This window comes from Bubalus bubalis, chromosome 5, assembly GCF_019923935.1.
Source record: "Bubalus bubalis isolate 160015118507 breed Murrah chromosome 5, NDDB_SH_1, whole genome shotgun sequence".
NCBI lineage: Eukaryota > Metazoa > Chordata > Mammalia > Artiodactyla > Bovidae > Bubalus > Bubalus bubalis.
The window spans coordinates 61,878,649-61,896,679 of record NC_059161.1 but is presented as its reverse complement, the minus strand read 5'-3'; the positions used below and the strand labels follow the sequence as shown (position 1 = coordinate 61,896,679).

General features: G+C 38.7%; 1 protein-coding gene across 1 annotated transcript in view; it reads right to left on the bottom strand.

Moving 5' to 3' along the window:
- USH2A (usherin) overlaps positions 1-18,031 on the bottom strand; it is a 940,802-nt gene that overhangs the window by 472,978 nt on the left and 449,793 nt on the right. Inside the window, exons 33-34 of the mRNA XM_044943197.2 lie at positions 11,170-11,283; positions 8,761-8,922 (exon numbers count right to left, since the gene is read on the bottom strand). Of these exons, the coding sequence (XP_044799132.2) occupies positions 8,761-8,922; positions 11,170-11,283 (276 nt within the window). The remainder of the gene's footprint in view (positions 1-8,760; positions 8,923-11,169; positions 11,284-18,031) is intronic.

Genomic DNA, 18,031 nt, shown 5'->3' with positions numbered 1-18,031 from the left:
AAGAGTTGACTCATTGGAAAAGACTCTGATGCTAGGAGGGATTGGGGGCAGGAGGAGAAGGGGATGACAGAGGATGAGATGGTTGGATGGCATCACCGACTCAATGCACATGAGTTTGGGTGAACTCCGGGAGTTGGTGATGGACAGGGAGGCCTGGCGTGCTGCAACTCATTGGGTTGCAAAGAGTCGGACACGACTGAGAGACTGAACTGAACTGAACTGAATTAAAAGATGCTCATTCCTTGGAAGGAAAGTTATGACCAACTTAGATAGCATATTCAAAAGCAGAGACATTACTTTGCCAACAAAGGTCTGTCTAGTCAAGGCTATGGTTTTTCCAGTGGTCATGTATAGATGTGAGAGTTGGACTGTGAAGAAACCTGAGTGCTGAAGAATTGATGCTTTTGAACTGTGGTGTTGGAGAAGACTCTTGAGAGTCCCTTGGACTGCAAGGAGATCCAACCAGTCCATTCTAAAGGAGATCAGTCCTGGGTGTTCATTGGAAGGACTGATGTTGAAGCTGAAACTCCAATACTTTGGCCACCTTATGCGAAGAGTTGACTCATTGAAAAAGACCCTGATGCTGGGAGGGATTGGGGGCAGGAGGGGAAGGGGACGACAGAGGATGAGATGGCTGGATGGCATCACTGACTCGATGGACGTGAGTTTGAGTAAACTCTGGGATTGGTGATGGACAGGGAGGCCTGGTGTACTGCGATTCATGGGGTCGCAAAGAGTCAGACACGACTGAGCGACTGAACTGAACTGAACTTCCTAGAAGAAGTGCTTCTATAATTATTTCTCAGTTTAGGACTTGGAGGATGAGGAAGATGGTTCATTTTACAAACATTCCAATGCCGTTCTGCAAGGCAGAAATATAACAGCTGGCACTGCCATAGTCACAACCTAGAGGCCAGAGGGTTCAGGATACAGGTGCAGGATTACAAAACATCACTCCTTTGACTCCCCTCCTTCCTACATTATCCAGAAGAAATTAGGGACAAAAGAGAGCACACAGTCTGAGTCCGTTCATGCTAGATACAAGAACAGGGAAACAAATTTATGCTAAACAGTCAGGAAAGTGGTCACCTGTGTCAGGAGATAAGACTTGAAGGCAAAAACAGGAAGCTTATAGGATTGCAATATATTCTGTGTTCTAATCTGGGTGCTGGTTCCATGGATGTGTTCACTTTGAGAATATTCATCAAGGTGATACTTCAGATGTGCTTCTGGTATGAATTTATCATTCAATTAGGAATCTTTAAGAAATAAACTTAAAACAATGGCAGTTCTTAATGCTCAAAATAGCAGGCAGGCTCTATTCATAAAGCTCTCAATGGAAGGAAAGATTCCATCATCCTTTTCAGGATTTAACTCCACTACTTTTTAAACTGAATCTGATATCCACAAGTCCTCTGAAATCCCTTCAAATCAGGATCCCTTTCTTACCATTTAAAAGTATAATATTCATCAACTAGGTTAATGGATCACAGGTAATAATTGGGTACAAATCTTAAAATATAAATTTAAACATAATTCTTCACACACTTGCACAATGCAGAAGCATCTTCAAGTAAGAGTGACACTTTGGTTGTATTGTTTACAAGCACAACTGATATTTAAACATTTTGTACAAGTTATTTCATTTCACTTGACCCTTTGTTACTAAGCGAACAGGACTTTTTAAAGTAAAGCATCCATTGCAAACTATTACATTTAGAATGGATAAACAACCAGGTCCAATATATAGCACCGGGAACTATATTGAATATCCTGTGATAAAGCATAATGGTAAAGAATATTTAAACAGAGTGTGTATATATGTGTAACTGAGTCACTGTGCTATACAGCAGAGATAGGCACTACATTGAAATCAACTGTACTTCAATAAAAAAATGAAAAGTAAAGCATCCATTGTTAACCCAAGGATCTGGGATGTTGCTAAACCTTAAGCAGCCCCTCTGGAGTCTTTGATCACTTAGTAACTTGGCCTCTGAAGGCTTTCACTTCTTTTCATTATTTGGTTTTCTTTCCTTTGTATCCTCAAGGCTTCTTAGACTTTACAATTTAATGCTATGTGTCTGTGACATCAAAAGGGCACAAAAGTATGACTTAGTTTGTAATAGGGAGGCAACATCACTCATAGATGAGATCACTGCATTACCTGGAAACCCTCCCAGGCTCTGTCTTATTGATACTCTGCCTTATGGGTTAGAACACAAGCTTGTTAACAGTATTCCCTTCAGTAACATTACTTTATGTGAGAGCAGTGATTTAGAATCACTGCACTGTGGTATTCAAAAATGCAAAATGGAAGAAAATATCAAGGTTAAAGCAAAGTTTTATTTTGATATGAAAATATGTTTCATAAAGCACCAGTATGAATGAATATAATTTAGCTCAAATTTGTAGAGTGTTGATAAGGTTCCTTATAATGCTTGGTTAGAAGTACCTAACCTTTAAATGCTTTTTATTGTGCCATAAGCAGTCCAGCTTCCTTTACTATAAATGTCTCATTGTAAGACTTAAGTGTTTAGAAGGTTCAAGATGAATATTTCTATTTTGCTGTTTATACATGGTTCTTTTTGACCTTGGCAAATAAGGCCAAAAAAAAAAAAAAAAAGCTTTAGCATTTTCAGTGGTTAAAGATATAAATGCTTACTGTCTATCTGACTTTACTAGTATTGTATCTGCTTTTCCTCTCCTCCTCTCTCTTTGCCTCTGCCTCTCTCCTTCTGTCTCTGTTGTTCTTACACACACACACACACACACACACACACACACACTCCTTATATCACCCTTATCTTTGTGTTACTGTCTCAGTCATAGTGATAGAAGCTCAGATCCTAATGGAGATGCAGAGTGCTAGAAATCAGCCACTCTTATTCAATCATAAGACTACTATAGATTTCTGAGAGATTACACTTGAAAATATTCATCTTTTAATGTTTGATGCCAGATTTAATTATTTTAGGGAGTGCCTTTTGACCATTCTCCCTGTGAAATTTTAGTATTTATAAGCCCTGATGGTTTAGGCTATGTTAAGAGAAGAATTGAATTGAGGGATCCTTCTTCTTTCTTCACTGATCAGCACAGCTCACAAAAACCTCCTTGCCATGCTCATATTATACTTCTCCCAGTGACCACCATCTTGCTATCCTTGTTTCCAAAATCTTTGCAAGTTTCTGTGAACCATCTCACAAACTTCTTAAAGATTGCCACTTTCTGGTACGGTGCTCATTTAAAATGAGGATGATCTGGTTGGCTACAGTTTGGATGGTCATCATCAATCAGGATGCTCTCTAGCCTGAACTTTTGAAACAATCCAAGTATGTTGTGAACAGGCTCACAAAAGGTGCTTTTCTCCTTTATGAACATATGGTATACACACATGTTAAGTGGCTTCACAATAGCTCTGCTGGTTATAGCAATATAGGTCCTTCAATCTTTCAATAATGTTTTTAATCACAAGCTTTAAAGCACAATTGTTTTTACCTTGAAATTCTTAAAAATCTGTTATGAGACAGAAATAAGAGATTAATGGAGATCTTGCAAAAAAAAGATAAATGGCACCACCAGAATACCACAAAACTGGGGGAAAAATTAATTGAACCTATACTTTTGATAAATATTTATTTTTTGCAGAAGAAAAATGCATACTAGTTTAAGCTGTCATTATACTAACCTACATCCTATTTTTCATATTATTAGTAATACATAATGTGGTAGTTTATATTCAAAAATAAAACCAGAATGTATATACCTCATGTATTTATCCAGAAATACACCAAGGTTACTATGGTTACGAAAAATCCATTACCTTTGAATACAGAATGAAAAAGTTTGACTTAAAGTGTGTGCTATTTATTATAGCAAACATCAACAGCCTTCGGGAGGTTCTCTAACTGGATTCATTTTTCAGTGTCATAACTGACCCACCATTCTACTAGCTTATGGCCTATGCAAGGCAAAAAATTTGAACTGTATGCATTTTTAAATATATTTTGTACTAACTCAAGGTGCAGTGCTGCCATTGACTTTTAATGCTTCATATTTAAGAGAAAGAAGAAAAGCATTCCAGCCACCTAGATGCTAAGTGGTGTCTGAATTGAAATGAATTTACTTAGACCTGTATCCACCATGGTGGCAAGATTCTTTTTTTTTTTTTTTTTTAACACATAGCAGAAGAATGTTAGTTCTATGTGGAAACTTAAAGGGAAGCTACAAATAAATGGAGTAAGAGTGAGAAAAAAAGTTGACACCTTGAATATTTAGGAGGGGATATTAAGCCAAGTTATTGAGAAAGTTTTTTATGGTATAGAAGGCAAGGAATTGCAAATAGTGTAGATGCTTATAACCAGAAAAAATGGTATGAAATAGCTCTTAAACAAGTTTCAAAGCTAATCCTCATCCCTACTAAATTTTTGCTCATCAAGACTATGATAAATTGAATCAAAGTAAAATATAAGTCACTAATCATCATACAAAAAGTATGCAGTAAATAAGGAGTTAAATGTGCAAATAAAAATAATATTTTCAACTTGTAAAACTGTCAAAGACATAAGGACATAACATTCACTTCTGATGAACGTTTCTGGAAAACAATGAAAAACGCGTATCAAATATTCTGAAAAAGTTTGCTACCTTTGACTTAGCTATTTCCCTTTTAGAGATCTAGCAAACAAAGATTTATGTATGATAATATTTATCACAAAACATTTAAAACAGAGATAAATCAGGACCTATTGAATTTTAAAGTGGCTAAATGCATGAGTGTATATCCATAAAATAGAATACAGCAAAATATTTCTGGAAAAATCCTTCATGCTATGGGATGTATTCATAATAAGGGAACATGCAAGGATTCCAAATTTTACATTATAGCTCAATTTTGTTAAAAAGAATAAAGGGCTAGAAGGAATTACATCAAATATTAGAGCATCTATCTGTAAGATGGGATATCTGCATGTTTTAAATTATCTTCAGTAAACATGTGTCATTTTTATAACTAAAAACTGCCATCAATTATTTCTCTAACCTAGCTGAATGCATCTTCCATTTCTCAGTCTATGAACTGACATTTCAGCACTGGAGAGATTCATTTTAGTGATCCTACACTCTCGCTATTACTGACAGCACCAGCCCTCATGGGATAGGATAGAAGTTCCATCTGCAAGCTACTTAGCATGGAAAGAACATTATGCCACAACAATCCAGACACCAAGACAAGCCATGAGCACCAACTGCATCACAATACCTTATATGATGGAACATGGCAGGATTTAAAGCATGTGTAGAAGCTAAAGCGAGACCCAATACAAGAGCAGTTTCCTCCATCAGCTTGTTCCAGTGCTGTGCTTAGTCGCTCTGCTGCTGCTGCTCCTAAGTCGCTTCAGTCGTGTCCGACTCTGTGCAACCCCATAGACGGCAGACCACCAGGCTCCCCCGTCCCTGGGATTCTCCAGGCAAGACCACCGGAGTGGGTTGCCATTTCCTTCTCCAATGCATGAAAGTGAAAAGTGAAAGTGAAGTCGTTCAGCCGTGTCTGACTCCTAGCGACCCCATGGACTGCAGCCCACCAGGCCCCTCCGTCCATGGGATGTCCAGCTCTTTGCAACCCCATGGACTGCAGTCCACCAGGCTCCTCTGTCCATGGGGATTCTCCAGGCAAGAGTACTGGAGTGGGCTGCCATGCCCTCCTTCAGAGGATCCTCCCAACCCAGGGATCGAACCCAGGTCTCCCACATTGTAGGCCGGTTCTTTACCAACTGAGCCATCAGGGAAGTCCCAGCTTTTTACTGGCTCACTTCAAACAGCCAGACTCCCTCTCCTATTCTATCTTTTCTGTGATTTTGAGTGGGCAGGTGGACTTTGGAAAATAAATAACAAAAATTTAGTGTATACTGAAAATATAAAATTTTAGAGTTGAAAGAGATCTAAAGGGCCATTATATTCATCTTGCATGCAAGTTGTAAAATCTCAAGAAAAGTGAGTATTCAGCCTTTGCTAGTAGAGAAAACACTCACTTCAGGATGCTGTTATGAACTTAAAATTATGTTTCCCAAGATTTGCATATTAAAACCTTAACCCTCAATGTGACTATATTTGGAGGTAGGGCTTTTGAAGAAGTGATGAAGGTTAAATGGGGTTATAACAATACATATCTAATCCAGTGGTTCTGATGCTGCTACAGCAAAAGGAAGAGACGGCAGGGCTGCACACAGAAGACCCTGGGAAGCACAGGGAGAAGTTGGCTGTCTGCACGTTAAGGATACAGGCTCCAAGAGAAACCGAACCTGCCAACACCTTGATCTTGCACCTCTAGCCTCCAAAATGGTGAGAAATAAATTTCTGTTGTTTAAGTCATCCAGTCTATGGTATTTGGTTATGGCAGCCTTAGAAGATCAACACAGGTACTCAGGGTTTTAAAACCAGCTTCCAGCTCCCTTTCTGAGTTGTGATAAATAATAAAATGTGTCCAATAAGTAGAATGTATAGAGGTGAGAAAAATGGACTTTGATTCCAGATAGACCTAGATTTGAATCAGTTCTTCCAGTTGCTGACTAGGATTTCTTGACATCTCTGGGCCTCAGTTATAACACTTGAATCATCATGTACAACTTTAAATCCTATATCGTTTTGATTTAGTGCCTCTCCTTAGTGATTAAATTGCATTCCTACTGTGCTTTGTATCTTCTGACATTTGGAGATAAAAGTAACAAGTAATATAGGTGCTTGTAAGATGCCTGGAGGAATTAGGAAAAAAATATTATGAGTCTTATCAGAGAAAGGCCTTCATCAAAAAAATCTACAAACAATAAATGCTAAAGAGGGCGTGGACAAAAGGAAACTCTCCTACGTTATTGGTAAGAATGCAAATTGGTGCAGCCACTAAGGAGAACAGTGTGGAGTTTCCATAAAAAACTAAGTATAGAACTACTAAATGACCCAGCAATTCCACTCCTGGCATATATACCTGGAGAAAATCATAACTTAAGAAAGATACAAGCACTCCAATGTTCATTGCAGCACTATTTACAATAGCCCTAACATGGAAGCAACCTAAATGTCTGTCGACAGAGGAATGGATAAAGAAGATGTGGTACATATATACACCAGAATATCACTCAGCTATAAAGGAATGAGACTGCGCCATTTACAGACACAAGGATCTCACAGACAGTGAAGTTAGTCAGAAAGAGAAAAACAAATATTGCATATTAATGCATATATATGAAATCAAGAAAAATGGTACAGATGAAACTATTTGCAAAGAAGAAATAAATACAGAGACAGAAGTAACAAATTATGGACATCAGGGGGAGGAAGGTGAGGTAGTGAGATGAATTGGGAGATTGGAATTGATATATACACAATATTGAAACTTTGTATAAGATAGATAACTAATGAGAACCCACTGTATAACACAGAGAACGCTACTCAGTGCTAACCTAAATGGGAAGGAAATCCAAAATAGAGGGGATATATGTGTACATATAACTGGATCATTTAACTGTACAACACTGTAAAGCATCTATACTCCAATAAAAATTTTTTAAAAATTCTACCTAAAGGATGAAAACCATTAAAGAAGCCATTCTCATTGTAACTAGAAAAGATGGTTATGAACACTGTAAAAATACCCCAGTTTCTTATAGTTGAGGCATCTATAACATGGTGCTAAGGCACTTCAGTCATGTTTGACTCTTTGCGACCCTGTGGACTGTAGCCCACCAAGCTCCTCTGTCCATGGGATTCTTCAGGCAAGAATACTAGAGTGGGTTGTCATGCCCTTCTCCATACAACCTTAGTACCTGGTACTAATGTGAAGGAGTGAATTCATTAAAAATTAATCCTGTCTCTGACTCTAACTTGTTGTGACCTTTCATGAAGACTTTTAATATCTCTCACACCTCAGTTTTCCATCAATCCATATTTTATTAATGATGTCTCACCTAGTAGTCACATACAGTATCTAAAATATCACAATATATGAGGCTATAATTACCATACAAGTATAAACATGATTCAGATGCCAGACAACATACATAATATAGACCTCTTATGTTTCAGAAGGTTTTGAGCAATTTCCTCTTCTCAAGTGTCCTGACACTTTATAATATGACATGGGCAGATAATACTATGTTTCTTCCCAAATGGTCTAAAATTCAGGCCACACTGAGTCACACTTCTGAGTCTGAAGATTATTCCACATTCATGAGGGTTTTAAGGGGGTTAACATGTGTCAGTGGTATTTGTTTGAAATGACGTCACTGCCTCAGTTCAACTGACATGACGTCATCATTGCGCTGTGAGTGCGGCTGGGGACCACACTGGGTCCCAGCTTCAACCCTGTGATCAATAGGAGGCAGAGGAATCATATGCTGAGCTCTTTGTGTTGATACATTTCCAAAGCCCCCTCTGCACCCCTCTGAGTAAAGGTATGTTAGTAGAAGGATTCAGGAAAGAAACAGGGTCGACAGTAGAGAAGACACAGTAAGACAACCTTGGGGGAAGGAAGTCAAGACAAGCCCTTTTCCATTTTTCAAGCTTTGGCTTCACCGACAGTGCAATGTAACCACAAAGATCTTGGAAGTTGAGTGATTTAACAGGAGGCAAACCCAAGTAACCCAACTTTTAAATCTGCACTCTCAGATAGCTATAAATTATAGTTTATAGTTATCTTACATTTATTAGTTTGGAAGTACATATACTTTAATAGAGACTAAAACTACTTACTAATACCTACAGAAGTCTTACCTGTGACTGTGTAGTTCTCTTCATTGCCTGAGTAGATTAGCATCCCATCCATATATAAAGAGTACTGAGTTATAATACCATTAGCTTTTTGGGGTGGATTCCAGGAGAGTAACAAAGAATGGGGAAGGGATTTGGCTACTGGTGGCTGAACCTGTTGTGGGGCTGTGGGAAAAATAAAAAGACTTCTTGATTATAATTTTAGTTTACATTTCTAATTTATTTTTTTTTAATTTTATTTTATTTTTAAACTTTACATAACTGTATTAGTTTTGCCAAATATCAAAATGAATCCGCCACAGGTATACATGTGTTCCCCATCCTGAACCCTCCTCCCTCCTCCCTCCCCATTCCATCCCTCTGGGTCGTCCCAGTGCACCAGCCCCAAGCACTTTTCAGACCCAAACCAATAAATCATGGAATAAACTTGACATCCCATGCATGGAAATGTCCCTGATTCATGGGCATCTTATTAGTAATTGCTTTAGTACTAAATACTTGTCTTGAATTTATGAAAATTTGCATCAACCAAAAATGGTGAGTATTTATATTTTACATTAGTTCACTTGACTGATGCTTGTGTTGCTTCATCAATAGTATTACTAACCCATAATCTTTACTTGGGATTATGCCTTTCAAAGCAAACTAAACAGAATCCCTACCCTCAAGGAGCTTTTGATCTAACAGGAACAATGCTAGGTGGCCCATAATTTATATAAAAAACCTATATGCAGCCATAAATATAAAGCATGGCATAAATTAAATTTATTATACATGAAAACTATATTGTGAACTTTTTTAAATAAAGGGTGTCTGTCCATTTCCAATAAATTGGAGTGTCAGAAACTAAAAAAAAATCTCTTAGAAAATGATCCTAACCATAGCTATAGCTTGGTAAGTCGGCAATAAATTTAAGAAAAATCTAGAAATTGGGAAATAACAAGAAGGAAATGGTGAACTGGAGGAGGAGGAATCCCTCTGGGGTCAAGTTGTGAAGTAGATTTGGAGGGTACCAGGAGAAGGAAATGGCAACCCACTCCAGTACTGTTGCCTAGAAAATTCCATGGACAGAGGAGCCTGGTGCAGGCTACTGTCCATGGGGTCGCAAAGAGTCAGACACGACTGAGCAACTTCACTTTCTTTCTTTCAGGTAAAACCTGGTCAGAGAATGTATTGGATGAAGAGAAAACAGTGCGATATAGGATGACCTGTGCCATATTGGAGTTGATAGAAGTAATTAGAAAAGGGGATGATTATATGTGCCTCAGCAGAAACAAAGACACACTAAGAAAAAGCGCTAGCACTGGTAGACCAGATGGCGCGAATGTTGAGAGACCACAGAACACGGGTCACCAATGCGGTAGTCTGGGTGAGAGGGTTCTGGTGAAGTCAGGTGCAAGGCATGAAGAACAAAGGGTCACAAGAAGGGTTTTACAAACTTCTGTCTTCTGTCCTGGTTATATCAGATGGACCATTGTCTTTCCTTACACATCTTTTCTGTGAGTGGTTCTTTAAGGATTTAAAAGAGGTGGGATGGGGTGGGGGGGAAGCAAAGTGGGGAAAGGGAATGGATGGATACTGAAATAGAGAGACACTGGGGACTCTTTTCCCCTAAAGATCAACCTTTTAAATCTCCTGAATAACTTTACAGCTAGACAGTAAGAGAAATGTGTAACCCGTCTTATCTCGGAGAGAGAAATACGAAGTAACAAAGCTTTAAATGTTTTGAGCGCTGTTATTTCTTGAAGAGATGTGTTCTGATGCTTGAGCAAAGCTTTCACTTTGGAGTGCTAAAATATTTTCTCTTTCCCACTGCCTTCCTAATGTAAGCTTTCTGAAACATTAATTTATGCCAACAGTTTGCAAGCTCCACATACAACAAAAGTGAGACTTGAATCGGAAGGAGCCAGGCCATGATTAATAATGCCTTGATTGGCGTTTGGAGGTTCCATCACACTGAAATAATTGTTACCCGTGCTGGTGTTTAGCAGTTAAAAGAGACCATGGAAATCAACCGTTTGATTCTCAATTTCATACTGTGCCATACAATCAATTCTTTTTAGTCAGACTGTCTCTAGATTTACTTCTGAGCCATAGTAAAATGAGGAAGCTTTCATTAATCTTTCAGATGCTTCATATTAATGACAAGGCTCTTGCATGAACAATGTAACAGCAATTAAAAAGCCCATTAATCTGCATTACCGCTATTAAAGATGCATGTCATTAAAGGGTATGGAGTTTGATTCATTTTCGCACCCCCCCAAAAAATGGAGCAATTATGGCCTGGCAATGCACTTTGTCATCAAATTAGGTTGGGGTTTTCTAGCAAATGGCCTTGCAGTATTTAGCTCTTCTCCTATTTTATTATTCATGACTGAAATGTGGAAGTCAAGACCTTTGAAATTACTTTACCTTCTTGTGGAGTAGAGATGTTCAATGCATGCAAGCTCTCGGTACAGCCAGCCAAAGTGCAAGCAGCTAGGGTTACTGCATAGTTTTTGAAGGGTAGCAAGCCTGTCAATATGCCTGTAATAAAAGGGGACAAAGAGAGGTTTGCATATATACCATAAGCCATGAAGAGTATTGTGTGTGTATATGTGTGTGAGATAAAAAGGTAGAGACACAGAGGATAAAAAACAAAAGCATATGCTTCTTAAATCCATTTCCCTGTCCATGTGTTGATTGTAGAATGCAGCGACTAGTGAAAAAAAAATTGTGAGACCAACTTCTTGCTAAGACAGTTTTAAATAGCATTTTCCCCAACGTGCTTCTCAGGACGCTAATGCCCTGAGATGTTTCTCCTGAAAAAATGGGGAGTTCCACATATAGTTCACAGAGCAGAACCCAGTGTATCTGGTAGTAAAGACAGCCACCATCCCATTTTGGGATCCTAGTTCTCCTGGATAAACAAAACTACTTCATTTTCTTTTACCTCGCATTTTTCAACAGTGTTTAGCTAGAGATTCCATCTTAAGTGACATCTATTAACACATGTTAGGAGATGCTACTCCCAAGAGTGATTTCATTATTTTAACAGTAGGATACATGTATACAAACTATTTATTCATGTTGCAGCTAAAAGGAATATGCAAATCAACACAGTTGAACAATTAGATAATTATGCTTTTGTACTTCTCCTTGCAAAATTATTAGTTTATTTAATTAAGACACCTGCCTTAAACAGAAGCATTGCCCATAGAAGTGTTGAATTAACCTGATTTGGTGGTGGATATGTAAGATTTGTTTGGCAATTAAAGGTGCCTGCAGAAATGAAAGCACATTTTGTTTACTGGTGTTTGTAACCAAGACAGAAGCTCTTTATTTAGTTAATCCCCTGAATTAAAGAAGTATCAAAAATATCATTTGTGTATTTGCTCACCCATGTTTTTTGCTGTGGCTTTTAGAGCTGTTTTTATCCCCAATCACATGGATTGTCATCATTCTTACAAAAAGATGGTTCTACTCATGGTATCCTTTCATTGGGGAAACTTTGATTGTTTTAATGTGACAGCTGATGGCTTTCGTCATTCAACAACAAATTTTAAAATGCATGCTTGCCTATTCCCTTTCCCTGATAGAAAGGATAAAGATATTAAAAGAGCAAAGACCAGGATAAAGTAAAGACCACAGTCACTGTTTGCTCTGGCCCTTCACACTAGCCCTGGGTCCCCAGTGCTGCCTGTAAGTCTTGAATCTAGCAGCTCCCCAAGCATTGCCCTGGGCCACGCAACCCTCTTGGCTGCACTTGGCACCACGATCCTCGCCCGGGGCCAAGAAGTCAGCAAGCCAGCAAAGTGACACACAACGCGTGTGACCATCTCATGCCAAATGCAGCTCTGATTTCAAAACACCTTCACATTGTCTCTGCTTTCCCTCACTCCTGCCACTGTGACTGTCATTTCTCCTTGAATCTCCCAGATCATGACCCACAGTCTAAACACTTTTTTAAAGAGATTATTTCTCCTCCTCCAAAAGATTTAAAGGAAGGCTTCCAGCATACATCTGCATCTTCAACATGTAGGGATTTGGGGATTAAGAGCAATGATGCTCAGGAAAGAGTGCTTGGGTCCAGATGCCAATTCTACCACTGGTTTATGGTATGGGTTTGGGCAGGTTGATCAGATTTCTGTGCCTTAGTCTTCTAAGGCACTGCAGATAGATAATAACAGCACCTGTCGTGGATGAGAGGTCTCACAGGAATAATACAGTATCATGGGGCTATGAGATCTCAAAGTGTTACTATCAGGATTCAATAAGCTTAGGAATATAATGTTCTCAATACAGAGACATAGGAGAGAATTCTAGCACAATGCCATGACAGCCAAAGCTATGTTGTCACTGTAATCCAGTTTCTGCCTGCCCTCTGCTATTAAACACTGATTTTTATCTTTTAAAGATCACTCAGTTCAGATCAATTCAGTCCTCAGTCATGTCTGACTCTGCAACCCAATGGACTACAGCACACCAGGCTTCCCTGTCCATCACCAACTCCCAGAGATTACTCAAACGCAAGTCCATTGAGTCGGTGATGTCATCCAACCATCTCATCCTCTGTCATCCCCTTCTCCTCCTGCCTTCAATCTTTCCCAGCATTGGGGTCTTTTCAAATTAATCAGTTCTACACATCAGGAGGCCAAAGTATTAGAGTTTCAGTTTCAGCATGAGCCCTTCCAATGAATATTCAGGACTGATTTCCTTTAGGATGGATTGGTTAGATCTCCTTGCTGTCGAAGGGGCTCTCAAGAGTCTTCTCCAGCACCACAGTTCAAAAGCATCAATTCTTCGGTGCTCAGCGTTCTTTATAGTACAACTCTCACATCCATACGTGACTACTGGAAAAACCATAGTTTTAATGTCTCTGCTTTTTAATATGCTGTCCAGGTTGGTCATAACTTTTCTTCCAAGGAGAAAATGTCTTTTAATTTCATGGCTGAAGTCAACATCTGCAGTAATTTTGGAGCCCCTTCAAAATAAAGTCTGTCACTGTTTCCCCATCTATTTGCCATGAAGTGATGGTACAGGATGCCATGTTCTTAGTTTTCTGAATGTTGAGTTTTAAGCCAACTTTTTCACTCTTGTCTTTCACTTTCATCAAGAGACTCTTTAGTTGTTCTTCACTTTCTGCTATAAGTGTGGTATAATCTGCATATCTGAGGTTATTGATATATCTCCTGGCAATCTTGATTCCAGCTTGTGCTTCTTCCAATTCAGCATTTCTCATGATGTACTCTGCATATAAGTTAAATAAGCAGGGTGACAACATACAGCCTTGACGTACTCCTTTCCTGACTTGGAACCAGTCTGTTGTTCCATGTCCAGTTCTAACTGTTGCTTTCTGACCTGCATACAGATCTCTCAGGAGGCAGGTCAGGTGGTCTGGTATTCCCATCTCTTTCAGAATTTTCCACAGTTTGTTGTGATCCACCCAGTTCAAAGGCTTTGGCATAGTCAATAAAGCAGAAATATATGTTTTTCTGGAACTTTTTTCTTGCTTTTTGATGATCGAACGGATGTTGGCAATTTGATCTCTGGTTCCTCTGCCTTTTCTAAAACCAGTTTGAACATCAGGAAGTTCACGGTTCATGTACTGTTGAAGCCTGGCTTGGAGAATTTTGAGCATTACTTAACTAGTGTGTGAGATGAGTGCAATTGTGTGGTAGTTTGAACATTCTTTAGCATTGTCTTTCTTTGGGATTGGAATGAAAACTGACCTTTTCCAGTCCTGTGGCCACTGCTGAGTTTTCTAAATTTGCTGGCATATTGAGTGCAGCACTTTCACAGCATCATCTTTTAGGATTTGAAATAGCTCAGCTGGAATTCCATCACCTTCACTAGCTTTGTTTGCAGTGATGCTTCCTAAGGCCCACTTGACTTTGCATTCCAGAATGTCTGGCCCTAGGTGAGTGATCACACCATCGTGATTATCTGGGTCATGAAGATCCTTTTGTACAGTTCTTCTGTGTATTCTTGCCACCTCTTCTTAATATCTTCTGCTTCTTTTCTGTCCTTTATTTTGCCCATATTTGCATGAAATTCTCCTTTGGTATCTCTAATTTTCTGAAGAGATCTCTAGTCTTTCCCATTCTATTCTTTTCCTCCATTTCTTTGTACTGATCACTGAGGAAGGCTTTCTTATCTCTCCTTGCTATTCTTTGGAACTCTGCATTCAAATGGGTATATCTTTCCTTTTCTCCTTTGCTTTTCGCTTCCCTTCTTTTCACAGCTATTTGTAAGGCCTCCTCTGACAACCATTTTTCCATTTTGCATTTCTTTTTCTTGGGGATGGTCTTGGTCACTGCCTCCTGTACAATGTCACGAACCTCCGTCATAGTTCTTCAGGCACTCTGTCTACCAGATCTAATCCCTTGAATCTATTTGTCACTTCTTCTGTATAGTAGTAAGGGATTTGATTTAGGTCATACCTGAGTGGTCTAGTGGTTTTCCCTACTTACTTTAATTTAAGTCTGAATTTGGCAATAAGGAGTTCATGATCTGAGCCACAATCAGCTTCTGGTCTTGTTTTTTCTGACTGTATACAACTTCTCCATTTTTGGCCACAAAGAATATAATCAATCTGATTTCATTATTGACCATCTGGTGATGTCCATGTGTAGAGTCTTCTCTTGTGTTGTTGAAAGAAGGTGTTTGCTATGCCTAGTGCATTCTCTTGGCAAAACTCTATTAGCCTTTGCCCTCTTCATTCTGTTCTCCAAGGCAAATTTGACTGTTAGTCCAGGTATTTCTTGACTTCCTGCCTTTTAAAGGTCACTAGTGATCCCTTCCACACTAGACCAAGTAACCCTTCTATCCTTATTTGATCCTGAGACTACTTATTGGACTTTGCCTCCCTCAGCCACCCTTTCGGCCACTGAATTCTTTCCTAGGAGTTCTAAATTAAAGCTCCTTGCTTTCTTTGGCCAGCTCATCTTCCTTTCACAGTCCCTTAGATAGCTTTTTTTTTTTTTTTTCCAAAGTTGGGTGCATAGACTTCTCTCTTCTTCTGAACACCTGCCTTTGTTAGTTCATTAAGCCTCATGTCGTAGCTATATCTGTAGACTTCACATCTCTCCTCCAAGCTCTAGTTCTTCATTTCTACTCACAAGACATGTATCCTATCTAGATATTCAAATACGAATAACATTTCACTCTCAACCTGCCCCAATCCAGACCTGATAGCCAAAACTATTTGCAAGCTTCATCTTTCCCATTTCTTTTTTAAAAATATTTTTATTGGAGTATAGTATAGTTTACTTACAATGTTTTGTTAATTTCAGGTGTACAGCAAAGTGAATCAGTTATATATATACATCTATCCACTCTTTTTTAGATTCTTTTCCCATATAGTTTATTACACAATATTGAGTAGAGTCCCCTGTGCAATATAGTAAGTCCTAATTACTTATTTATTTTATATATAATACTATGTATATATTAGGAGAAGGCAATGGCACCCACTCCAGTACTCTTGCCTGGAAAATCCCATGGATGGAGGAGCCTGTTAGGCTGCAGTCCATGGGATCCCTGATGGTTGGACATGACTGAGCAACTTCACTTTCACTTTCATGCATTGGAGAAGGAAATGGCAACCCACTCCAGTGTTCTTGCCTGGAGAATCCCAGGGATGCCCCAGCCATCCCATAGATGGTGGGCTGCCGTCTATGGGATCACACGGAGTTGGACACGACTGAAGTGACTTAGTGATGTATGTTAATCATGGATGGATCTAGAGATTATTATACTATATGAAGTCAGACAGAGAAAGACAAATAACATATAGTATCACTTAGACATGCAATCTTTAAAAAATGGTACAAATGAACTTATTTACAAAACAGATTCACAGATTTAGAAAACAACCACACAGATACCAAAGGTGAAAAAGCAGGGGAGGGATAAATTAGGAGATTGGGACAACCATATATACAGTATTACCATTTTCCGTACTCTTAATGCCTCCATCATCAACTGTAAATCCTGAGTTCAAAACTAAGGTATCCTTGTAAGATAAATCCTAGCCTTTTTATCCTTTGAAAATCTTTGGCATTTGTCTCATCTTTGCTATTGCCAAGTTCAAATCTACTGCAAGTCTAAAGATAAATTGCTAATCTGAATTAGTATAATGCCATACTAACAAGAAATGAATCAGCCCCAGAAAGTGAAAGTTTTACTACTATGGTGAACAAGAAAATGCTTTGTGACATGAGATTAGTTTCTCCTGGTCATCACTGAACAACCTAGCTTGCACTGCCTCTCACAGGTGGCCCTGACTTAGCTGGGGCAAAGGTATATTGTGTTCCAAAAGACATTGTGGTTGCATACAGTTTGGTACTCTGAAATCTTTAGTATGACATCGTATTGTTCATCTAGATAATATTATAATTGGGAAACATAAAAAACAGCTCCCTTATATTGCAAAATATTTACCCTGAGACATTATTTCTTTTCAAATCATAGGTGAAGTGCAGTGTTGGAACTGTGACAGTTATATCAACTTAACAAGACAGGTATTAGTGGAGACTTTAAGAAAGATCATGTCAAACCGATACTAAGTTTGCATTCACTAAATGGTCTTCAGTGTTTTATTCAATCTTTCTTGCCTTTACTAAAGGAGTCCTTTTGTGTATATATGTGTATCATGAAATTCCTTTGCTAATTTCTTCCCCCTTAGAACTTTAGGACCTTAAAAAACAGGCAATACTTCTCTCAAAAAACTTGCATTTTTCAGCTTTTTGCTTTGGTAGAGAAGTTTACCAAATTGTATTTCATAGAAAAGTCCCAGGATTCTTAAAGAAAGATGCTGGAGAGAAACTAGATCATCTTTCAAGCCATTTATCAAAGGGCTCACATTTCCTATCTCCAGGCAGGTGAAACAATAATAAACACTGAGAAATGAGAGCCGCAAAATAGAAAACAGAGAAGAAAGCTGATGTTTTGGCTTTGGCCAACTTCAAATCACAGGTAGAAAGTTTTGGGTGGCTTGCAAATCACTTTCAAAAAAACATGCCGTACTTTGAGAGGCTAAGGTGGCATTTCTTTCCTATTTGCAGTGGGGATATTGCTTATAATGTTGTGTCTTAGAGACAAAGTTTGTCAAACCTTTGGAATAATTTCCCCTAAATACAGGTTAGTTTTATCCATTTCAGTAAGAAGAGCAATATAATGAATATTTTCTCTCTTGTCAGATTACAATTAGGCTGGGGTAGGAGAAGGGGCTGGTTAGCCAAGTGGTCCTTTCTAAATCAGAATAATGACAAAGTCATCCTGTTGTTGGGGC